Here is a 26751-nt window from a genome sequence, read left to right on the forward strand (position 1 = left end):
ACCCATGAGATTCTGACCTGGGCTAAAACCAAGACTCAGACACTTAATTGAGCCACCTAGCACCCCTAGTTTTTTGTTTTTTTACAAAAAATTTACATAACATAAATGAACCATTTCACATATACAATTTAGTGGCATTTAGTACATTTCATGATGTTGTGCAACCATCACCTCTGCCTAGTTCCAGTCCAGTTTTATTACCCCAAAAGGAAACCCCACACCCATTAAACAATCATTCCCCATTTTCTTCCCCCCCCACACCAGCAAACAATAGTCTGATATATCCATTATGGATGTTTCATATAAAAGTAATTGTAGGGCACCTGGGTGGCTCAGTCAGATGTCTTCCTTTGCTCGGGTCATGATCCCACAGTTCTGGGATCAACCCCTAAGTCAGGCTCCCTGCACAGCGGGAAATCTGTTCTCTCTCTCCCTCTCCCCTCCATTGGCCAGTACTCTCTTTTTCTCTATCTATCAAAATAAATTCTTTTTAAAAAAAACATACAAACATACAAAACATGACTTTTTGTGTTTGATTTCTTTCACATCATTCAGTCCATGCTGTAGCATATATCCATCCTTCATTCCTTTTAGAGCTGAATGCCAACCCAAATTGATGGATGTTGGGTTCTTTCCACCCTTTGACTATTGTGAAGAGTGCTTCCAAGAATATTACAAGTATTTGTTTGAATTCTTGTTTTCATTTCTTTGGGTACCTAAGAGTACAATTTCTGAGTTATGTGGTAATTCTATGTTTAACTTTTTGAGGAGTCTCCAGATTGTTTTCCATAGCACTTGTACCACTTTACATTCCTACTGGCAGTGTTCAGTGGGTTCCAATATATCCACATCCTCACAAATATTTATTTTCTGTCGTTATGTTATTTTTATTATGGCCAACCTACTGAGTTGCAATGTGGCATTTCTTTGTGGTTTTCACTGGCATTTCACTAATGACTAACGATGTTGAATATCTTTTTGTGTGCCTGTTGGCCATTTATATACTTTCTTGAGAAATACATATTCAAAGAAGTGTGTATTCAAAGTCCTTTGCCCATTTTTTTAACTGGTTACCTTTTTGTTATTGGGTTGCAAGAGTTCTTTATATATTATGGAAACTAGACTGTTATCAAATATATTATTTTCAAATATTTTCTTCAATTATGGGTTGGTTGCCTTTTTACTCTCCTAATAGTGTCCTTTAATGCACAGGGCATCAGAAAAGGAATAAAAGTCTTAACACATTTTTTAAATAAAAGGGTCTTATAAATTAAGACCAATATATTCAACAGTTATTTTCATATTAAAATTTTTAAATCAGTAACACTTTTAAATGATGTAACTTAACCGTTTTTTTAATTGAAAGAAATGTTAGGGTTATGAGTACCACCAATACAGTCTTCTTGGAATCATAAATTTACCACATGCAATGGGAGAAAATCCCCATGGCAAGGGAGAAAAAAAGTATTTTTTTTTAACTTATGTAATGTATATATCTGTTACCGTAGATTCTCATGCCTGATATCTATGTATCTGTCTATATCAATATGTATAATTCATAGTCCTCACAGAGGCTTAGCATAAAAACTTTACACTGAAGAGATCTAAATTTAATAAATACTAATATAAGCTTCTTGAATTATCATTGGTAACATATTTTTAAAACTAGGCATAAAATCTAATCTCTCCCTCTTCCGTTTAACCACTTAACTGATAACAAAGAAAAAATAATAAATTTTATTATCTTTAATCAGTATTGGCACATATGCTTTTAATGGAAAGTAAGGTTTTATCCCCCCTCAAAAGATTTTCCTGCAAAAAAAGAGGACTTTACTTTCTGTTAAACATGATGTTATTGAGTGCTCTCTCAACTTTATTTTGAACACAAATAAGGGGGGGAATCTATCGTCTTTAGTATAACAGGAAATAAAACCAAAGATTAGGGGTATATGAAACATTGTGGCAAGTAGAAGAAAGAGCTTCCTTAAGTGGCTTTAAAGAGCGTTCCAAAACAAAATTCTCAGGGAATAGATCTTTAAAGTTCTCATCATTATTTGGAAACACTTTAGAGAAGGCATTTTAGCTTAAAACACTTTAATCTGTGAGAGTGTTTTAAATTATTTTAAAGGTTACCTGACAAGATCAGTAATAACGGGAGTCAAAGATTATATATAAACATATTAATCATTATTGCTGGGATTGAACTTTGCACTGGCAAGTGTTGAATATCAGTGCAAACAAACTTTGTAAAGATCCTGTAAAATTAGCACAAAAAAAATCGTTATGTTGTGGTGATCACAAATATACCCTTACCAAACTAATGAAAAAGAGTTTAGTGTTAAGCAAATGACTTGTGATAGAATTTCCTATGAAAGCATTATACATGAATTCAAAAGGGCCTGCATTCAAAACACTTAAAGAGAAGTTGATGTTTGAGTTGAATTCAGTCTTCTCGAGAAATTAAGGTTCGAGAGAGTTAGGAGTTAAATGATGTAGGAGACTTAGCAATTCATGTTTGTCATTGATTAAAGTGAGATAGACCAGTGATAAAATAAATTTGACAAATCTGTTCACCTATGTCACATCCCAGTCAATAGATAGGACTTTTCCATTACTTCAGGAAATTACCTGTGTTTCTTTTCTTTCCACTTAGTTCTCACATTCCATAAGCAATCCTGTTCTGATTTCTATAACCATAATTTAATTTTATCTATATTTGAAGACCATATAGATCCAATAATACAAAATGTACTTTTTCTGCATCTGACTTGCTTCACTCATTGTTAGATTGACTCAGGCTGTGTGTATATATCAATTAATACTGAGTAGTATTCAATTGCGTGGTATACTAGAGTTCATTTATATGTGTTCTATTGATTATTTGGTTAGTTTTCATTTCTTGGCTATTATGAATAAAGAAACAAATCTTTTTGCAAACATAAGTTTTTATTTCATTGCTTAAATACTTAGGAATGGAATTGTTTGATCATAGAGTAGATTTATCTTTAACCTTACAAACACTGCTAATCATTTTTTTCAAAATGGGCATACAGTTTGAAACTCCCATCAAAGTATGAGAGATCCAGTTGGTCATATCCTTGCATTATATGGTTTTGTCAGTCTTAATTTTAGCCACAATGGTAGGTGTGAAGTAGTACTTCATTATGATTTTATTTTGCATTTCTCTGATGACTAATAATGTTGAGACTTTTATTTTAAATTCCATTTTATAGTGTTAAATTAGGGTTTTTTATTGTTTACTTATTAGAAGTATTTATATATTCTGGTTATAAGTCCATTGTCAAATATGTATATGTCTTAAAACTTTTTCTCCTACTCTGGAGCTTATATTTTCATTTTGTCAGTAGTGTATTTTAATGAAAATACTTGTTTAAGTTCAATTTATCTTTTTTCTTTTGATTTTTGTGATTTTTGTGCCCTGAGAAATGTTTGCCTATCCAAAGGTCATGAAAATATTAGCCTTTGTTTGCCTGTAGAAACATTAGAATTATCTTCTTTTACATTTAGGTCCATTGTCCATCTTGAATTAACTTTTTGAACATGGTTTAAGGTACAGGTCAAGATCTGTTTTTTTCAATAAGTCCGTTAAGTTGTTCCAGCACCATTTAGAAAATTTTTTTTATTGGGGCTCTTGGATGGCTCTGTTGGTTAAGCGTACGACTCTTGATTTCAGCTCAGGTCATGATCTCAGGGTCGTGAGATCAAGCCCCAGGTCAGGCTCTACATTGAGAATGGACTCTGCTTAAGATTCTCTCCCTCTGCCTCCCTGACTCATGCATGCACACTCTCTCTCTCTAAAAAATAATGATAATAATTGAGGTAAAGTTGATATACAGTGTTACATTAGTCTCAGGTATACAACATAGTGATTTTAAAATTCTGTACATTACTCAGTACTCAATATATTTGAGTATAGTCACCATCTGATCTATCACCATACACTGTTACTACAATATACTGACTATACTGACTATATTACCTATGCTATACTTTTCATCTCCATGAGTTGTTCTTTTTTTTTAAGATTTAATTTATTCATGAGAGACACAGAGAGAGGCAGAGACACAGGCAAAGGGAGAAGCAGGCTCCATGCAGGGAGCCCTACATGGGACTTGATCCTGGGTCTCCAGGATCAGGCCCTGGGCTGAAGGCAGTGCTAAACCACCAAGCCACCCAGGCTGCCTCCATGAGTAATTTATAACTGAAAGTCTGTACCTCTTTATCCCCTTCACCTATTTAGTTCATACCCCAAACCCCATCATCTCTGGCAACTACCAGTTCTCTGTATTAATGAGTCTGTTTATGGTTTTTTTAGATCCCACAATAAGTGAAATCATCTGGTATTTGTCTTTCTCTGTCTGACTTATTTCACTTAGCATAATACCCTCTAGATTCATCCATGTTGTTGGAAATGCAAGATTTAATTAGTTTTTATGGCTGAGTAATATTTCATTATATATATGCCACATCTTCTTACCCATTTATCTGTTGATGGATGCTTTGGTTGCTTACGTATCTTGGCTAATGTAAATAATGCTGTAATAAGCATAGGGGAGCATATATGTTTTCAAATTAATGTTTTCATTTTCTTTGGGTAAATATTCAGTGGTGGAATTACTGGATCATATGACATTTCTATTTTTCGAACGTTTTTATTATACAAAGTTTGTCATGTAATTGATTATTTCATTACTTTGTACACAAATATTCTTACTCTCCACAGAAGGACTGCTTAACTTTTTGCCGGTAATGGCAAGCACTAAAATCCTGATTTTAACAGAGCAGTAGTAAAAGTACCTGATTTAAGTTGAAAACAGTACACAGGTACATGGCTCTTACACTCAATTATCAGGAATATTACAAATGTTTTTTTATTAAAAAATACAAAATAAATTATCTGTCGGCATGGACAGTGACTACAGTAAGCTATTATATGTTGTCAACTGAAGCCAGTAACTAATGGTTATAGTGATTTTCTTAAATATCAGCCAGCGTTTTCTTTTTTTTTTTTTTAATGTTTTATTTGTGGCACTTTTATTTTTTTTATTTTTTTTATAAATTTATTTTTTATTGGTGTTCAATTTGCCAACATATAGAATAACACCCAGTGCTCATCCCATCAAGTGCCTGCCCCCCTCAGTGCCCATCACCCAGTCACACCCACCCCCTGCCCACCTCTCTTTCTACCACCTCTAGTTCATTTCCCAGAGTTAGGAAGTCTCTCATGTTCTGTCTCTCTTACTGATATTTCCCACTCATTTTTTCTCCTTTCCCCTTTATTCCCTTTCACTATTTTTTTATTCCCCAAATGAATGAGACCGTATAATGTTTGTCCTTCTCTGATTGACTTATTTCACTCGGCATAATACCCTCCAGTTCCATCCACATCAAAGCAAATGGTGGGTATTTGTCATTTCTAATGGCTGAGTAATATTCCATTGTATACATAAACCACATCTTCTTTATCCATTCATCTTTCGATGGACACCGAGGCTCCTTCCACAGTTTGGCTATTGTGGACATTGCTGCTATAAACATCGGGGTGCAGGTGTCCCGGTGTTTCACTGCATCTGTATCTTTGGGGTAAATCCCCAACAGTGCAATTGCTAGGTCATAGGGCAGATCTACTTTTAACTCTTTGAGGAACCTCCACAGTTTTCCAGAGTGGCTGCACCAGTTCACATTCCCACCAACAGTGTAAGAGAGTTCCCTTTTCTCCGCATCCTCTCCAACATTTGTGGTTTCCTGCCTTGTTAATTTCCGCCATTCGCACTGGTGTGAGGTGGTATCTCATTGTGGTTTTGATTTGTATTTCCCTGATGGCAAGTGATGCAGAGCATTTTCTCATGTGCTTGTTGGCCATGTCTGTGTCTTCCTCTGTGAGATTTCTGTTCATGTCTTTTGCCCATTTCATGATTGGATTGTTTGTTTCCTTGCTGTTGAGTTTAATAAGTTCTTTATAGATCTTGGATACTAGCCCTTTATCTGATAGGTCATTTGCAAATATCTTCTCCCATTCTGTAGGTTGTCTTTGAGTTTTGTTGACTGTTTCTTTTGCTGTGCAAAAGCTTATCTTGATGAAGTCCCAATAATTCATTTTTGCTTTTGTTTCTCTTCCCTTCATGGATGAATCTTGCAAGAAGTTACTGTGGCCAAGTTCAAAGAGGGTGTTGCCTGTGTTCTTCTCTAGGATTTTGATGGAATCTTGTCTCACATTTAGATCTTTCATCCATTTTGAGTTTATCTTTGTGTATGGTGAAAGAGAGTGGTCTAGTTTCATTCTTCTGCATGTGGATGTCCAATTTTCCCAGCACCATTTATTGAAGAGACTGTCCTTTTTCCAGTGGATAGTCTTTCCTCCTTTGTCGAATATTAGTTGACCATAAAGTTGAGGGTCCGCTTCTGGATTCTCTATTCTGTTCCATTGATCTATGTGTCTGTTTTTGTGCCAGTACCACACTGTCTTGATGACCACAACTTTGTAGTACAACCTGAAATCTGGGATTGTGATGCCCCCAGCTATGGTTCTCTTTTTTAATATTCCCCTGGCTATTCAGGGTCTTTTCTGACTCCACACAAATCTTAAAATAATTTGTTCCAACTTTTTGAAGAAAGTCCATGGTATTTTGATAGGGATTGCATTAAACGTGTAAATTGCCCTGGGTAATATTGACATTTTCACAATATTAATTCTTCCAATCCATGAGCATGGAATATTTTCCATCTCTTTGTGTCTTCCTCAATTTCTTTCAGAAGTGTTCTGTAGTTTTTAGGGTATAGATCCTTTACCTCTTTGGTTAGGTTTATTCCTAGGTATCTTATGCTTTTGGGTACGATTGTAAATGGGATTGACTCCTTAATTTCTCTTTCTTCAGTCTCATTGTTAGTGTATAGAAATCAGCCTTTTCTTTAGTCATTTCCTCCACCTGATTTCTTTCAAGTCCTTGTTGAAGAGCACTTCCTTGAGCTTCCGCTCCCAGTTCATTATTAATGGTAAAGCACTAGTCTAGGAAATAGACCATGCCACTTCCCATACCGCCTGCATTCCATCCGTTCCTCCCATTCCTGGGTCCTCCTCTTCTTTAGGAATTTCGATGACTACAACTTCTGCTGTATTTAACAGAGAGGCCACTCCAGCAGCATCCAAGAAGGCAGTTCTCAACATCTTAGTTGGATCTAGGATTCCTTTTTCCACCATATTCACAAAATCTCCAAGCATAGTGTCATAACCAATTTCTGAGGAACTCTGCCTAATTCTCTCAACTATCAATGATCCTTCAATACATACATTCTTAGCAATGGTTATTGCAGGAATTTTGATTTTTCTCAGTAATTTCTTTACCAATTTTTTTATCTTCATTAGCTGGAGTTACTGAATCCAAGCCTGGAATACACTAAAGCAGAGCACAACCCCATCCCAAAATAATGCCTCCTGCAACAGCAACTCAAGTAGCATTGAGGGAATCTGTAATTGTCTTCATTTACTTCAACATCACTTATCCTACCAGCCTTCAGCATAGCTACTCCATCTGAGAGTTTTGCCAGACATTCATTCAGCTTTTACTTTTCATATTCCCTAGTTCTGATATCTGACTGTTAGTGATTTCTTGAATACATTTTTCATTTGAGCCTTGTCATCTTTTCTTTATAAGAACATGGTATCATATTTGAAAACAATGATCTTTCCAACTTTTCCTAAGTTATGAGGCTGAGCATCTTCAAGATTTATCAGTTTTGTTTGTTTTGCCAGGGCAGTAGCAATGGTGGTGCCATCCCCAGCCTCTTCATTTGTGTTATTGGCAACACTTTGAACATTATTTTTATATTTATCTGTTAAATCAGTTGACTTTGAAACAGTCATCCCATCTTTTGTTACTTTGGAACTTCCAACTCTGATCAGTAATCATGTTCTTCTCTTTGACCTTGTAGTAATGGCTACAGCATCAACTAAAAGGTAAAGTGTATACTTTGAAGCATTAAGGATCAGGCATCTGCACCAAATTTTACATATTTGGCATAGGCCTGAGTGAGATGAAGAGCCAGTGCTCTGGACACTGACCTTTTTTTGGCAAAGGTTTGGATAATTGAAGTATTTCTGTGGGGCAGTGGCAGGCTGTGCAGGCAAGGCAGACAGGCTCTAGGAGGAGGCAAGTCTGACATTTTTATTTTTAATCTCTTGAGAAATCTCTATACTGTTTTCCACGATGGTTGCACCAACCTATATTTTCACCACCAATATACAAGGACTTCCTTTTCTCCACATCCTCACCAATATTTGTTTTTTAGTTACTAGCCATTTTGACTGGTATTAGGTGGTAGATTTGCATTTCTGTGATGATTAGTGATGTGGAATATCTTTTCATGTCTTTTGGCCATCTGTATGTCTTCTTTGGAAAAATGTTCATGCCCTCTACCCATTTTTAATTGGATTCTTTGTTTCTTTGTGTTGAGTTATATAAGTTCTTTATATATTTTGGATATTAACCCCTTATCAGATACTTTTTTAAAGATTTTATTTATTTATATGAAAGAGAGAGCATGGTGGGAGAAATTGGCAAGGGAGTAGGGGCAGATGGATGGAGAGGAACAAGCCGACTCCCCACTGAGCAGGGAGCCCCATCCAGGGGACCCTGAGTTTATGACCTTAGCTGAAAGCAGATGCTTAACTGACTGAGCCACCCAGGCATCCCCCCCCATAAGATGTATTATTTGCTATTATCTTCGTCCATTTAATAGATGGCCTTTTTGTTTTATTGATGGTTTCCTTCATTATGCATAAGTCTTTTAGTTTGATGTAGTCCCAAAAGTTTAATTTTGCTTTTGTTTCCCTTGATGAGGAGACATATCCATAAACATATTGCCTAAGGCCAATCTCCAAGAGATTATTGCCTGTGTTTTATTTTATCTTTGTGTCTGTTATAAGCAAATGGCCTAGTTTTATCTTTCTGAATGTAGCTGTCAAGTTTTCCCAGGATTTTTTAAAGAGATTGTCTTCTCCTATTTGTATATTCTTACTCTTGACCATATGAGCATGATTTTGTTTCTGGGCTCTCTCTCCTGTTCTGTTTATCTGTGTGTCTGTTTTTATACCAGTACCATATAATTTCAGTTACTATAACTTTGTAGTATATCTTAAAATCTGGGATTATGATATTTACAGCTTTGTTTTCAACGTTGCTTTGGCTATTCAAAGTCTGTTGTGGCTCCATACAAATTTTAAGATTTTTTATTTTGATACTGTGGAAAAAAAGTATTGGTATTTTGATAGGGATTGCATTGAACTATACATTGCTTTTGGTAGCATGGATGTTTTAACAATATTAATTCTTCCCATTCATCAGCATGGAATAGCTTTCCATTTGTTTGTGTCATTTTCAGTTTCTTTTATGCCCCATAGTTTTCAGAGTACAGGTCTTTTACCTCTTGGTTAAATTTATTTCTAGGTATTTTATTCTTCTTGGTGCAATTGTGCATTCCAACCTTATAGCTAAAGGAGCTAGTAAAGAAAGTCTAAAGATAGTAGAGGGAGGAAATTGGAGTGAAAATAAATGAAGTTGAGACTAAGCAATTGAAAAGATCAGTGAAATCAAGAGCTGGTTCTTTGAAAAAATAAACAAAATTCATAAACCTTTAGCTAGATTTATAAAGAAAAAAAGAGAGAGGACTCAAATCAGAAGTAAAAGAGGAGAAATAACAACTGATACCACAGAAATACAGAGGATTATAACAGAACATGAAAAATCATATACCAACAAATTGGACAACCTAGAAGAAAGGGGGTAAATTCTTAGAAACTTAACAATCTTCCAAATCTGAATCAGAAAGGAATAGAAAATTTGAACAGATCCACTACTAGTAATGAAATTGAATCATTAACCAAAAAACTCACAACAAAAAGTCTAGGACCAGATGTCTTCAAAGGTGAATTCTACCAAGCATCTGAAGCAGAATTAAGAACTAAGAATTAATTTCTTCTATTCCAGAAAGTAGAAGAGCTTACAAACTCATTCTGTGAGGCCAGGATTACCCTGATATCAAAATCAAAGACACTACATAAAAAGGAAAACTACAGGGATTTCTGGGTAGCTCAGTTGGTTAAGTGTCTGCCTTCGGCTTAAGTCATGATCTCAGACTCCTGGAATCAAACCCCACATTGGGCTCCCTGCTGATTGGGGAGCCTGCTTCTCTCTCTTCTCTCCCTATCATGCTAGCTTTCGCTCTCTCAAATAAATAAATAAAAATCTGAAAGAGAGATGAAAAAAGAAAAAGAAAGAAAAGAAAAAGAAGAAAAAGAAAGATAAGCATCTGAAGCAGAATTAAGAACTAAGAATTAATTTCTTCAATTCCAGAAAGTAGAAGAGCTTACAAACTCATTCTGTGAGGCCAGGATTACCCTGATATCAAAATCAAACAAAGACACTACAATAAAAGGAAAACTACAGGGATTTCTGGGTAGCTCAGTTGGTTAAGTGTCTGCCTTCGGCTTAAGTCATGATCTCAGACTTCTGGAATCAAGCCCCACATTGGGCTCCCTGCTGATTGGGGAGCCTGCTTCTCTCTCTTCTCTCCCTATCTTGCTAGCTTTCGCTCTCTCAAATAAATAAATAAAAATCTGAAAGAGAGATGAAAAAAGAAAAAGAAAGAAAAAAAAGAAAATAAATAAAAATCTGAAAGAGATGAAAAAAGAAAAAAGAAAGAAAAGAAAGAAAGAAAAAAAAAGAAAAAGAAAAGAAAACCAAATTTAACAGTACCTTAACAGTATCACTCACTGCTGTCCCTGGGACTTATTCTAGGGATGCAAGCATGGTTTAGTATTCATAAATCAATTAATGTGACACATCACATTAATAAGACGGAGGATGGGGATCCCTGGGTGGCGCAGCGGTTTGGCGCCTGCCTTTGGCTCAGGGCACGATCCTGGAGGCCTGGGATCGAATCCCACGTCGGGCTCCCTGCATGGAGCCTGCTTCTCCCTCTGCCTGTGTATCTGCCTCTCTGTCTCTCTCTGTGTAACTATCATGAATAAATAAATAAAATCTTTAAAAAAAAAAAATAAGACGGAGGATGAAAGCCATATAATCTTAATAGATGCAGAAAAAGCATTTGACAAAATATAACAACCATTCATGATAAAACTTCCAGCAAAGTGGTTTTAGAAAGAACATACCTTAACATAACAAAGGCCATATATGAGAAGAAACTCACAGCTAATATCATACTCAGTAGTGAAAAACTGAAAGCTTTTCCTCTAAGATCAGGAAAAAGAAAAGGATGTCAACTCTCACCACTTTTATTTAACATAGTACAGGAAGTCCTAGCCACACTATCAGATAGATAATAGAAATAAAATGCATTAAAGTTGGTAATGAAGAAGTAAATCTGTCACTATTTGCCAGTGATATGATAATATATAAAGAAAACTCTAAAGACTCCACTAAAAAACTATTAAAAGTAATAAATGAATTCAGTAAAGTTGCAGGAGACAAAATTAATATACAGAAATCTGTTGCATCTACATACACTAATAACAAAGTAGCAGAAAGAGAAATTAAGAAAACAGTTCCATTTATAATTCCAGCACCATTTTCTTTTATTTTTATTTTTTTATTTATGATAGTCACAGAGAGAGAGAGAGAGAGGCAGAGACACAGGCAGAGGGAGAAGCAGGCTCCATGCGCCGGGAGCCTGACATGGGATTCGATCCCGGGTCTCCAGGATCGCACCCTGGGCCAAAGGCAGGCGCCAAACCGCTGTGCCACCCAGGGATCCCCCGTTTTCTGAATAGACTTTCTTTTATTGAAATGCTCTTAGCATCTTTGTTGAGGATCATTTGACTAATAAATTGAATTACTTCTTGGCCTTCTTTTCTGTTTCTTAGATCTCTTATATAGCTTCATATTAATACCCTAACTTGATTATGTTGTTGTAGTAAGTCTTGCACTCAGATAGTTAGTTGTACATTCTCCAATTTTTTTTCTTATTTTTTGAGATAGTTTTTTCTCTTCCAGATCACTTGTATTTCCATATAAATTTAAAATCAGCTGTTAAATAGTGGTTTTCAACCTTGATTGTACATTAGAATCATCTGAGGAACTTTAAAAATTACCAATGCTAAATGAGGCCCAGACATGGGTAATTTTTTTTTTAGTTCGCCAAGTGATTAACAGGGTTTTAGGCCATTACCTAAGAAAGAGCATTCTGCTAGGAAGAGAGAGAATTAAAATCTGGCTTGTCTTCATTAGAGTCAGGTTGCATTCTCCTTTGGAAGCAGCATCTTTTTGATATTTGTACTTTTTAAAACTGCTAAAGGGATTTTAGCTGGACCCTGGATTCTAATTTACAGCAACCAGTAAGAAGACTAGAGGGTCAAGGAGTTCTTAGCCTTTCTTGAGATTTTAAGATCATAAGGATGTATTTTCAATCATATCAGTGCTTTTTATGCTTAAGAAGAGGGAAAGAGTTAGAAATAACTTTCATAGGGATTCTTTCCCCCTCAAAGATCTCTTTGCGATGATGAGTTATTTACGCAAGACATTATGAACTTTGCATTTTTACGGAGAGGTATTCATCTCTAAAACTACTTCATCTGGTACTCCTCTAATATATATGTATAGTATGTATATGTGAACCTTAATATATTAAGCTACATTTTTCTTAATAAAGTAGATCTACTTTCTGAATACATATTGTTTATAGTATTTAATTTGATACTTTTTATTGCCTGTTTTGCAAGGTTTGGGCAGACTTCCAGTGTTACTGTGATTATTAACACAATGTATTATAGCTTCTATATATACATAGAAGTCTCTCTATATATAAAGAGAGAGAATATATGTACCTCCAGTATTTTCAGGAAATAAGTTTATCCCAAAGTACATTTTTTTGTTTTCTGATATGTGATCCCAAAATGTTAACTCTTACCTTAAATTATTTTTAACCATTTTATTATCTTTTTAAGATTTTATTTATTAATTTTGAGAAGGGGAGAGAGAAGAGAGAGCACAAGAGTAGGGGTAAGGAGAAGCAGACTCCCCATTGATCAGAGAGCTCCATACAGGGCTCAATCCCAGGACCCTGGAATCATGATCTGAGCCGAAGACAGAAGCTTACCAGACTGGGCCACCCAGGCACCCCTATTTTTAACCTTTTTTTTTTATTGGAGTTCAGTTTGCCAACATATAGCATAACACCCAGTGCTCATCCCGCCTAGTGCCCCCCTCAGTTCCCATCACCCAGTGCCCCCCTCAGTTCCCATCACCCAGTCACACCCACCCCTTGCCCACCTCCCCTTCCACTACCCCTTTTTCATTTCCCAGAGTTAGGTGTCTCTCATGTTTTGTCACCCTCACTGATAATTTTCACTCATTTTTTTCTCCTTTCCCCTTTATTCCCTTTCACTATTTTTTATATTCGCCAAATGAATGAGACCATATAATGTTTGTCCTTCTCCGATTGACTTACTTCACTCAGCATAATACCCTCCAGTTCCATCCACGTTGAAGCAAATGGTGGGTATTTGTCATTTCTAATGGCTGAGTAATATTCCATTGTATACATAAACCACATCTTCTTTATCCATTCATCTTTCGATGGACACCGAGGCTCCTTCCACAGTTTGGCTATCGTGGACATTGCTGCTATAAACATCGGGGTGCAGGTGTCCCGGTGTTTCACTGCATCTGTATCTTTGGGGTAAATCCCCAGCAGTGCAATTGCTGGGTCATAGGGCAGATCTACTTTTAACTCTTTGAGGAACCTCCACACAGTTTTCCAGAATGGCTGCACCAGTTCACATTCCCACCAACAGTGTAAGAGAGTTCCCCTTTCTCCACATCCTCTCCAACATTTGTCGTTTCCTGCCTTGTTAATTTTCCCCATTCTCACTGGTGTGAGGTGGTATCTCATTGTGGTTTTGATTTGCATTTCCCTGACGGCTGGTGATGTGGAGCATTTTCTCATGTGCTTGTTGGCCATGTCTATGTCTTTAGTGAAATTTCCATTCATGTCTGTTCTTTGGAATTAGAGTAATCAATGCATGTATGAATGTTCAAAGCATCAAGTGCCATGTGGTTCATGTCTTTTGCCCATTTCATGATTGGATTGTTTGTTTCTTTGCTGTTGAGTTTAATAAGTTCTTTATAGATCTTGGATACTAGCCCTTTATCTGAGAGGTCATTTGCAGATATCTTCTCCCATTCTGTAGGTTGCCTTTTAGTTTTGTTGACTGTTTCTTTTGCTGTGCAGAAGCTTTTTATCTTAAGTCCCAATAATTCATTTTTGCTTTTGTTTCTCTTGCCTTCATGGATGTATCTGGAAGGAAGTTGCTGTTTTAAATGAAGCTTTCTAGTGTGCTTCATGGTCCCATACCCTCTGAAATAGAGTATGCTAGACCTAATTTAGCCCTTTCAAAACGACTTAGTTATCATTATGCGTTTTATTTATGTGCCCAAGGGTTTAGTACACTGGTGTCCCATCCTATTAAAAATGTCTAGGGGGGCACCTGGGTGGCACAGTGGGTTAAGTGCTAGACTCTCCCTTTCAGCTCAGGTCTCGATCTCATGAGTCTTGAGATCAAGCTCCACAGAGGGCTCTGCACTCAGTACAAAGTCTGCTTCAGATTCTCTCTTGCTCTCTCTCTGCTCCTCCCCCCAACTCACTCTCTCTCTGAAAGAAATAAATAAATCTTTAAGGAAAATAGTCTAGATATTAGATCCTCCATTAAAGGAATCCAAGTTATATTTTTAATTTATTTTGTCTGCTTTATATGGTAATATTCTAGGTTTATGTATTTAAAGGGGTACCTTTTTGTTTCAGTATCAAGTTCTCTTCTTATAACTGCCTAGTAAACTTATGTATACTTATATATAGTGTATATATTCTGTAATTCTTCTTTTTCCTTTGTCTCATTTTCTCTTCTAATATGCTGTGTATGGAAAAGTAAATAACTTATGCCAGGTAGAGTTGTATGTAATATAACCATGTGTATATAAAGGGCTTTAAAGTATCCTACCAAGAATACAGTGTAAGAACTTAAGGAATATTTGTTCAATAAACATTTGTTTATTTGTGAGGTGACTATTTGCTTCAAGTCAACATAGATAATATGATCTATCTGACATTTAGATTCTGCACTTAAGATTTGAATATAACCTGGATAGGCGTGTATAAAATTATTATAATAAACATATTATTAATGTATTATAATTATGCTAATAATAAATTTTATTACAATTACTACAATAAGTGCTATTATGATTTTATTATACACTAGTCATACAAATACTAATATATTGTTATAGTATAATAAGTTTATACTATAATAAATACTATTTAGCAATTTAAGCAACATTAGGGTGAACACAGATAAAGTAAACTTTAATTCTGTAAAGCATTGATAAATACCCATTTTGAATGCTCAGAGGCTTTTTTTAATCTTCTAGCTGTCTGCTAAATTTTGAAAAGTTGATATTGCCAAATAAGTGAATTTTTAAAAATTGAGTATATATACAAAATTTGTTTTACAAACATATATACCAAAATGGTAATATATACACATATATATTTACTCATCCTAAGTTTGAATTTGTAAATTTAATATTTTTTCTATATATGTGTTTTGCTCGAAATTAAGTGGTGCTGCCATCAGGTGGCAGTCATACCTTAGTTATGGCCACAAAATACGTATAATAGGCTTATTCATTACACATTGCATAGGATAAAATTATGTCAGCAGAAAACTTAGATAAAGAATTTTGTGTGGGCACATAGAGGAAAGGAAAGGCTTTCTGTTAACAAGGCATCTTTATGCAGGAAGGAAGAGGTAAGTGGTTTGAAGTACAAGATTTGGAATTTCTTAAATCTTTTTTTGAATCCCATGTTTATTACTTGCTAGCTATGTCATCTTGGCCAAGTAGTTAAGCACTTTCTCCCTGTTTCATCACTTGTTAAACGAAGACATATCCACTTCATAGAGTTTTTATATAGTTTAAATATAGCAGAATGAAAATATAGTGCTTATCATAGAGACTGGTAGATTGAATGCTATCAAGAAATGATAGTTAATGGGCTACTTAGGTGGCTCAGTCAGTTAAGTGTCCTAGTCTTGGTTTCAGCTGAGGTCATGAACTCAAAGTCTTGAGATCAAGTCCTGAGTCTCAAGGGATATACACTCCAGTGATTCTGCTTGAGATTCTCTCCCTCACCGTCTCCCTCCACCTCTTCCCCCTCCCCCACACTACTTGCTTGCTTGCTTGCTTGCTCACTTGCTCTCAAATAAATAAAATCTTTAAAAACAAAAAAAGAAATATAGTTATGATTGTAGGAATCAGAGAAGGGAAGGAGAGAAAGAAATCCAACTAGCCAGTTTTGCAGGCCCAGCTACAACTGCAGAAATCCAGAAGGCTTCAGGCTGTATTTCTTCACACTTTATAGCCCTCAGGAAAAAAAACATCTCTCATTAATAGATAGATGGATAGGCAGATAATCTTTCATCATCTTTCCTTTAGTGTTAGAGAAGAAGAAACAATTGGATAGTATTTGAAAGTACAGACACAAATTCCGTTCTTCTCATAGATGCCTCATACCTTCCTCTCCCTAACTCCCTCATTGACTCGTTTCTCTAAAGACCCAGTCTCATCTGCTTAGGGAAGCAAGTTTAGTAAGTCAGAAATTCAACTGGCTAAATCTTTAGTAAAATGTATCTCCAGTTTGTTTTCTGTTTAAAACCAAAGAATCCTAAATCATATTCCCTTTTAGAAAAGAATCTTAGATGTAATATAATCTTAGTATATATTATAATTTGTCTCTCTTCCCTATACCTTCCAAAAAAATATCTTTTCCATCTCCTTACTGTTGCTTCATACTGCTCCAATAGCTGACAGAGCCTTTCCTTGAATAATTAGAAATGAAAGGATCAAAATATAAATATGAAGGGATCCCTGGGTGGGTTTAGCGCCTGCCTTAGGCCCAGGGCATGACCCCGGGGTCCCGGGATCGAGCCCCATTTCGGGCTCCCTGCATGTGGCCTGCTTCTCCCTGTGCCTGTGTCTCTGCCTCTCTCTCTCTTTCTTTCTCTCTCTCTCTCTCTCTCTCAATCTGTTGTCTCTCATGAATAAATAAATAAAATCTTTAGAAAAAAATAAATACGATGAAAGAAATATTCAGCTAGACTTGACCAGTATTTATTAAGTACTTGCTTCTATAACATACCAAGATAGATGTTTTGAGAGATAACCAAAATCATCAAAATATATTTCATACTCTTAAAGAATATTACACATTAGGATTGGAGACAATTCACATATATAATTATTTTAAGGAAAAATACAATGAATATTATAATGGCAATTATAGTAGCTTATATTTATATACACTTACCAGATTACAGACTACAGTCACATACATTATCTTGTTTGTTCTTCACAATAACCTCAAATGTTGAACAAGTATTAGATGTAATTTGAAAATAAGTCATTTGAGGCTCAAAGGTGAAGTGCAGCGTCACAGTGCCAGTAGGTTGGTCAGTCAGTTCAGTTGGCATATACTTGCATACCTGACACATAGCTTGATATAAATACTGGCTGATTCTTTTTTTCCATGGGCTGAGCACTGTTCTTTGTACTAGGACCTAATGGTCAGTAAGACCAACTGAATCCCAGTCTTCAAGGAGAGTATATCTTAGATCCATAATGTAGACCTAAATTTCTCACTTCACATTTTTTTGTTTCTTTTATTTCATACAGTACTAAAACAGGGGTTTCTGTTGGGTTTCTCCCAACACACACATCTGGCCCCTCCTAGCAGAAGCAATGGACTCTGCTGCCTCTGAGCCAGATCCAGAACGTTGAGGAAAGAGGATAAATTCTTTTTTTGTTTGTTCTTGTTATTTTTTTTTTAATTTAAGTTCAGTTTGCCAACATACAGTGTAACACTCAGCGTCCATCTGATCCTGTGCCCTCCTTAATACCCGTCACTCATTTACCCCATCCCCCTACCTACCTCCCCTTCTGCAATCCTTTGTTTCCTAGAGTTAGGAGTCTCTTATGGTTTGTCTTCCTCTCTAACTTTTCCCCACTCAGTTTCCCTCCTTTCCCTTATGGTCCGTTTCACTATTTCTTATATCTTGCATATGAGTGAAACCATATGATAATTGTCTTTCTCTGATTGACTTACTTCACTCAGCATAATACCTTCCAGTTCCAACCACATCAAAATAAATGGTAGGTATTCATCCTTTCTCATGGCTGAGTGATATTCCATTGTGTGTGTGTGTGTATGTATATACAACTTCTTTATCCATTCTTCTGTTGAAGGACATTTTAGCTTCTTCCAGTTTCACTATTGTGGACATTGCTGCTATAAACACTGGGGTGTGGGTATTCCTTTGTTTTACTACATCTATATCTTTGGGATAAATACCCAGTGATGCAATTGCTGGGTCATAGGGTAGCTCTATTTTTGATTTCTTGAGGAGCGTCCACACTTTTCCAGAGTGGCGGCACCAGCTTGTATTCCCACCAACAGTACAAGAGGGTTCCCCTTTCTCCACATGCTTGCCAACATTTGTTGTTTCCTGTCTTGTTAATTTTAGCTGTTCTCACTGGTATAAAGTGGCATCTCGTTTTGATTTGTATTTCCCTGATGGCAAGTGATGTGGAGGATTTTTTCATGTGCTTGTTGGTCATGTGAAAGTCTTAGAGAAATTTCTGTTCATGTTTTCTGCCCATTTCTTGACTGGATTGTTTGTTTTTTGGGTGTTGAGTTTGATAAGTTCTTAGTAGATCTTGGATACTAGCCCCTTATCTGATAGGTCATTTGCAAAAAACTTCTCCCATTCTGTAGGTTATCTTTTAGTTTTGTTGACTGTTTCCTTTGCTGTGCAGAAGCTTTTTATCTTGATGAAGTCCCAATAGTTCATTTTTGCCTTTGGTCCCTTGCCTTTGTAGATGTGTCTTGCAAGACGTTGCTGTGGCCAAGTTCAAAAAGGTTGCTACCTGTGTTATCCTCTAGGATTTTGATGGATTCTTGTCTCACATGATACTGTATATAGAAAACCCAAAAGATTACACCTCAAAATTGCTAGAACTCATACAGCAATTTAGCAATGTGGCAGGAGATAAATTCTTATATGGGGGTGGTTATGAAAGGTCTAATGGAGGGAGGTATCTTTTCCTACCATTGGTTGACCTTTTAATTGTGCTATGTTATTCATATTCCCTTTTGGATTTTTTTAGGTACGCAGATTTTCTGAAGCATTCTTTTGTTTTGAACATCCGAGAGAAGCTGCTGTTGCATACCAGGAACTTCAGTGAGTAGTATAGCTCCATAGTTAAAGTGATTTTTACCTCCTTTTATGTAAGATATCTATCTCAGAATTTATCACACAGAGTATATGATATTTACAATAGAAGGAATTAGAATTTATAGTTCAGAAATTCCCTATTTAAATAAATTTGTTTTAATTTTATGAATTCATGGAAGACCCATTCACCTAACAGAAAGAAGCATATTGCCCTATTCTCCCCAAACCCTGTCAGGCCTACGGTAATTTTGGTAGTCCCATACAGCTCTGGCTCCAGCCTTATATCTTTATTTTCACAGATCGGAATCTCTTATATTCATATTCATCATTTATATTCTCTTATATTCATCTCTTATATTCATCATTACATATTACAGATTTTCACCAGCAATCTGACTCATACTACCTTTTTGTTATGTAAGTGATTTACAGGAAAATATCCAGAATAGATGCTTTCCATTTTTTCTGAGTATGTTTAGATCTAGTTTTCTTTGGCTTTAAAGAATATTTTGAGAATATTGTGCTGAGTAAAAGAAGTCAGACATAAAGAGTAAATACGTGATTCTATTTGTATAAAGTTCTGGAACAGGCAAAACTAAGGTGGAACAAAGTCAGAACAGTGGTTGTCTTGTTGACTTGGGCTGGGAGTTTGACTAGAAAGACATGAGAGAGCTCTCTGAGTAGATGGAAATATTTTGGATTATGTATCCATTTGTCAAAACCATACAGCTAAGATTTATGCATTTCAAAGCATATAAATTTTATCTCAAAAAACTACAAATAATAATTAAGTGTGGGTAGTAGGCAGCAAGTACAGGTAATAAAACAAGAAAAGCTAATGTTAATTGTTAAATGTTAATTGTTGAAGCTGAGTGATGGAGTTTATTATACTATTCTATTTAATTTGCTTGAAATTTTCCATAAGAAAAGGTTTTTTAAAAAGCATTATGTATTAGAAAGTAATATCCCTTGTTTTAAATAGCTGTTGTTGCTGTTGTTGTTGTTGTTTGTTTTAAAGATTTTATTTATTTATCCATGAGAAACACAGAGAGACAGAGAGAGAGAGAGAGGCAGAGACACAGGCAGAGGGAGAAGCAGGCTCCATGTAAGAAGCCTGATGTGGGACTTGATCCCCAGACTCTGGGATCATGCCCTGAGCCAAAGGCAGATGCTCAATCGCTGAGCCACCCAGGTGTGTCCCTTTTTTAAAAAAAAAAAAAAAAAAAAAGATTTTCTTAAATAGCTGTTAGTTATATTCACCAATATATGTAAAATAAAGTACAGCAGTAGAAATGGAATATTTTTTTTTCCAGTTGTATCAAGTCATTAGGAGATTTTTGGAGCTTTTGACATTTCTCCTATATGCTATTCTCAAGAAATTAGTAAATTCAGACATTAAGCATAGATAATTCATTTTGAAATAACATTAAAAAGTATAGAAGAATATAATAGAAAATAGTTTACCATAATTTTATAAGTCAATAATTTATTGTCAACAAACCATAATTTTCATTGTACCAGTTTTTATCTCTGGCCAAAGAGCTCTTTCATAAGGAAGTGTATCTATAGGAAGGGGAATAGGAAGGGTGAGGGGAAGGGGGGAGTGGAGTCTATAAAGAAGAATTGAGTATAATTTTTTAAATTACAGTCTGACATAAAGAAATATTTTTCAGTGCTCAGAGTCATCTACAGATGTGCACCGCTATCAAAAATACTTCCTTCTGCAGCTCTCTCCCACCTCTACCTATTGAATGTAGTGAATTAGATGGAGATCTCAATTCCTTACCTATAATCTTTGAAGATAGGTATTTAGATTCAGTTATTGAAGGTAAGTATAACCTAAAATATGTAAGTTGTGTGTGTCATTTACAATATGTTCTTCCTAATATATATAAAACCATTCCCTAATGTGGGGCCATTTTTCCCCTCCAGTTTTATTTATCTTTGAAGATATTAGAAGGCTGTAGTCAGTAAATGTAGTCTTAATCATTTGAGTTCTCACACCTTGTTTTAAACCTGAATCTTTTTTTCTTTGGATAAAAGACTTAGATGCACCCTGGATGGGAATTCAGAATCTTCAGAGATCAGAGTCCAGTAGAATGGATAAATATGAGACTGAAGAAAGCTCTATAGCTGGACTTTCTAGCCCAGAGTTGAAAGTCAGACCTGCTGGTGCCTCCAATTTTTGGTATACAGAAGGTGAAAAGCAGCTAACAAAATCTCTAAAAGGAAAAAATGAAGAATCCAATAAATCCAAGGTTAAGGTTACTAAGCTCATGAAAACAATGAAACCTGAAAACACAAAAAAAATAATAAAACAGAACTCTAAGGATTCTGTGGTTTTGGTAGGCTACAAATGTTTGAAAAGTACAGCATCAAATGATCTCTTTAAATGCTTTGAAGGCAATCCTTCACATAGTCAGAAGGAAGGTCTGGATCCCACAATATGTGGATATAATTTTGACCTAAAGACCTACATCAGACAGACAAGTCAAAAGGAAGCTAGCTTTTTGCCAACTAATACAGAGAGAACTGAACAAAAGTCTCCAGATATTGAAAATATGCAACCAGACCTGTTTGATCCTTTGAACTCTGGCAGCCTAAATCTTTGTGCAAATTTGTCCATTTCAGGTAAACTTGATATCTCCCAGGATGATAGTGAAATTACACAAGTGGAACACAATGTGACATCCAGAAGTTCATCAGACGATTGCCCTGATCATCAAACAACCCCATCTTCAGGAGTTAGAACAATTGAAGTAAAGCCCTGTAATAAGGATCCTTTCAGTGGAGAGAAAATAACTGTTAAAATAGGACCTTGGACAGAGCTTCAACCAGATGAAATATTTGTGGATAGTTTACAACTACCCAACCTTGAGTCCTTAGAATCTAATGGTAAATCTAAATCTATAGAAATAACACTCGAAAAGGAAGCTTTGCAGGAAGCAAAGTGCCGTTCTATTGGAGAATCATTAGCTAAGTTAAGAAGTAATCAACCTGCTTCTTCTACAAAAGAATATCATGTTGTAGTAAGTGGAGATACAATTAAGTTACCAGATATTAATGCCGCATATGCCTCGTCTAGATTTTCAGATTCAGGTGTTGAAAGTGAACCAAGTTCTTTTGCAACACATCCAAACCCTGATGTAATATTTGAAACTGTGCAAGGGCAAGGTCCTTACAATAACGAAAGATTATTTCCTCAGCTTTTGGTGAAACCTGACTGTAATGTAAAATTTTCCTTAGGAAGTCATTGTACTGAGAGTACAAGTGCTTTAAGTGAAATACAGTCATCTTTGACATCCATAAACTCTCTACCTTCTGATGATGAACTGTCACCTGATGAAAATTCTAAGAAATCTTTTGTGCCTGAATGCCACCTAAGTGATAGCAAAACATTATTAAATCTAGGAACAATTGACTTGCCAAAATGCGACAATAGTAAAAAGTCAAGTATTATTTTGCAACAGCAGAGTGTCGTATTTTCGGGGCATTTGGACAATGAAACTATAGCAATACATTCCTTAAATTCAAGCACTAAAGACCCTTTGCAATTTGTTTTTTCAGATGAAGATACTTCCTGTGATGTGAAAAGTAGTTGCAGCTCCAAACCTAACTTGGACGCTATGTGTAAAGACTCCCAGGGTCCTGATAAATCTAATACCTCTGCAGGGACAGCAATTACATTAAATTCAACACTGGTTTGTTTAGGTGCCCCTTGTGTTGTTTCAGGTTCTGTTTCTACTAAGACAGAAGTTAGAGAAGATGAAACTGTGAAAAGAAAAGATGATGATACCTTAAATCTCAAACAGATAAGTTCAGAAGCCCAAACAGTTGACAATGAAACTCATCTGGGTACAAATGATCCTCTTTCAGCCAGTCCTGATATGGTAAAACAAGGGCTTGTGGAAAATTATTTTGGCGCTCACAGCAGTACAGATATTTCTGACACATGTGCTATTAGGTATAGCAACTCAGTTAGCCCTCAGAAGAAAATTTCTGAGAAAGAAATTAGTAATCTTCATCAGGAACAGGGTCAAGGGGATGAGGAGGAAGAACAGGATCAACAGATGGTTCAAAATGGGTATTATGAAGAAACAGATTATTCAGCTTTGGATGAGAAAGCCAATGCTCACTATATGAACAGAGATGTGCTAGAAGAAGAAAGACTTAGAAAATCTGAAAAAATAAACAGTGACTATCTGAAGGATGGTATCAGTATGCCTGCTGTCTGTACTTCTGGTTGTTTGTCCTTCCCATCTGCACCACGAGAGTCTCCTTGTAGTGTTAAGTATTCTTCTAAAAGTAAATTTGATGCCATTACAAAACAGCCATGCAGCACTTCTTACAACTTTGCTTCATCAGTTTCCTGGTATGAAAATTCACCAAAACCTCAAATACAAGCGTAAGTAATGGAGCACAATAACATGTGCTACTAAATATATTATAGAACACACACACACACATATATGTCTCTGATGAGATGTGTGTGTATATACATATATATATATCTGATAAAATATATATTTCATGGTCTCGTTTCTGTAATACAAAAAGTGCTTCTTTGATTAGCTACTTAAAATGGAGAAAGGAACTCAATATAGTTTTTGACAGACCTGTAGTTCTTCATCTGATTGTCTTGTTCTATAAGCTAGATATTTTTGATACAAATTTTCCACTGGTGGTTACATGTTAGATGTTTGGAATAATTGAGGTTGAAACTTTTCTTCACCAGTACATTTCTCCCCCATTAATTCCCAGACAGGTTAGGTTCTACAAGTGCATCCAGCAAATAAGGGCAATGTTAGATAATGAATAATAAGTTAGTAGAAACTTCCTAAATCTACCAGACCCAGATGATCTCAGCTAAGTCAGTGGCTTCCAGACTTAAGATTCATGGACAAGCTAAATGTTCAGAAAAATTTTGAGGATGATCGAGGTTTACTAGCATGGCGCTGGTTCTCAAAATATTCTTCTACCTTATTCCATTTGGAATTATAATCCCTGGGATGAAAGATCTGGGCATGTCTATAATAGATTTTCCAAATTCCTAGATTATTCTGATTTCTATGTATAGCTAAGATCTCACAGTCCCTAAAGCTAGGGAAAGCAGTGAGGTGATAATGGCCTATTAAAGAACTGTAATATGCAGGAAGATTGAAGGTATTACCACCTTCTGGCTACCTCAAACTTTTCTAAGGCAATGATGAAAACAATTTAGGTCTTCAGAGTATCTTACTCAGTTTAATAGGGCTCATCAGCTTTCTTGAGTTTTACTTTTATCAGTTCAAATGATGCCGTGTTAAAATAGTTGATAATTTTTTAATTTTGATTAGATTTGTCACTCATTGAATGAATGTCTGCCATCAATTATATTTAGTCATATCCCCTCTTGGTTCTGTTTCTTTTTATTGTTATTTCTGGAGGAAAAATATAAATAACTTAATCTACTAAGAAATATAACTGCCATTCTCAATGTTAGACTTTGTAGAACAGCTCCTTACCTTCCATTTATATTAGATTAAAAAGAAGCAAAGAGGCTAGGATTTGATTACAGAATAAGCATCAGATCGTCATCCTTCCAGTACTTCTCCCAGCTTTTCTATATAATATAAAACTTAGTAGGAAGTATAACTTCACTCCTAATATTTTCTTAGTTGATTTCAAGTTTAAAATAATATTTTAAGTGATTTCAAATTTGAAGTATTCATTGTATTTGGACAGGACATGTACTTAAAATAGCAAAGAAAATTACTCTCTGATTTCTAAGTAATTTAGGTGATCCTGCATATTTTCATTATTTTAAAACCTAGTATTTGCTTGGTTTCCTCTTCTGCAGTTCCCTAAATTCAGCATATTGTCCTTTGGGTTCTAAAAACTGAATATAATAGTAAAGAGTATCTCCTATAATATTTTGCTTCAGCTTTCTTCAGGCAAAAGAAGAATTGAAGCAACTTAAACTTCCTGGGTTCATGTACAGTGATGTTCCTCTGTTGGCATCCTCAGTCCCTTATTTTAGCATGGAAGAAGAGGATAGTTCTGAAGATGGAGTACATCTCATTGTCTGTGTGCATGGTTTAGATGGTATGTCCTCACTATTGATATAATCCATGGCAACTCAATATATTTTCTTTGCCTAATAGGTTTCATTTAGTTTTATTTAATCTTTGAACTGAAAATATTTTAAATTGCTTAAATTAATTGAATCTGAAATACATTCTAAAACAGAAATACGCTTAACTTTGCTAAGTATAATATTAGATTTCCTTTTAAGTAAATTTTCCATGGAACTGACATCCATCCATGTACCAAAATTTTATTTCTTTTAACTTTGGGTTTTTCTGTCTTCTGTTGGTTCTGTCAGCAGTCGCCTCATGGCAATCATTTTGTTTCCTTTTAATCGTTAGCCTAGTGTTCTTTTAGCCCTCTAAACCTTATGAGCTAGGAAAATCAGTACCTAAGAATTGAAGATTCACTAATTTATTAGGGTATAATTTAAATTCTAAATACCTGGCTTTGGTGCTATAGTTTTATCCCAGCCATTTTGGTTACTCAACAGACTGTTACCCCTCAATTATTAGGAACTATGTTAGAAAATGCCAAATATCTCTAGACTAGCAGATGATTACTATATTATATCATTCTGTAAGAACAAATTAAAGATTTTATAGATATAAAAATCCTAAACACAGGTCTAAGCTAGTAAATTGTCATGAAATTGAAGATTTTTCTTTAAAAAAAGAACTTGACTCTCAAGAAATAAAATGTGTCCAAAACTAATCTCTTCCCCCCACCAACCACCCTACTAATAAATTTCAAAGGATTATCACCCAAGAAAGACTTCTTGTCTTGTGGAAGATTTCTTCTTCTTGTGGAATCTCTGGCACATTCTTCTTTGAAATTTTTAATAGGCACATTACCTCTATGTTAGATAAGTTGTTCCAGAATAAGAGGGAAAAAATATGGAATGCAGCTCGTTTTATTGTTTGACATTAACCTAACCTTGTTACCAAATCTGGAAAAGGTATCATACCCACACCCCAGAGAATAGTGGATCAATCTGACATAAATACACTTAATAAAACTCTAGCAATATTACGGAAATAAGTAAATAGAGAAGTAAATAAAAAAGCTTTTAATTGCCCCAAAAAACTTCTAAGAAATTGAATCAATGTATTAAGTCACTGTAACAACCAGGATTTAATTCCCAGAATGCAAATGTAAGTAAATACAAGAAAATTCATTAATAAAATATACCCATATTCATGAATTAAGTAAGAAGCTATTGATAAAATTCAATGTCCATTCCGGTTTTGACAATTAAGCACCAAACTTTAAGTTTTAAATAGCATATATATTCTCAGCTAGTAGAAAACTTTGTAGTGAAGCCCTAGTAGCATTCCTTGTAAAATCAAGAATAAAAGAATTAT

At 35.4% G+C, this 26751-nt stretch overlaps 1 protein-coding gene across 10 annotated transcripts in view; it reads left to right on the forward strand.

The window, feature by feature from the left end:
- The window catches only part of FAM135A (family with sequence similarity 135 member A), a 132536-nt gene that overhangs the window by 81256 nt on the left and 24529 nt on the right, over positions 1–26751 (forward strand). For 4 of the 10 annotated variants that reach the window (XM_038554451.1, XM_038554450.1, XM_038554448.1 and 1 more), the window contains 4 exons: positions 19254–19327; positions 20995–21149; positions 21365–23726; positions 25245–25405. In XM_038554451.1, the coding sequence (XP_038410379.1) occupies positions 19254–19327; positions 20995–21149; positions 21365–23726; positions 25245–25405 (2752 nt within the window). The remainder of the gene's footprint in view (positions 1–19253; positions 19328–20994; positions 21150–21364; positions 23727–25244; positions 25406–26751) is intronic. The other 6 variants (XM_038554455.1, XM_038554456.1, XM_038554452.1 and 3 more) reach the window with 4 other exon arrangements.

The sequence above is a fragment of the Canis lupus genome, chromosome 12, assembly GCF_011100685.1.
Source record: "Canis lupus familiaris isolate Mischka breed German Shepherd chromosome 12, alternate assembly UU_Cfam_GSD_1.0, whole genome shotgun sequence".
NCBI classification, from domain to species: domain Eukaryota; kingdom Metazoa; phylum Chordata; class Mammalia; order Carnivora; family Canidae; genus Canis; species Canis lupus.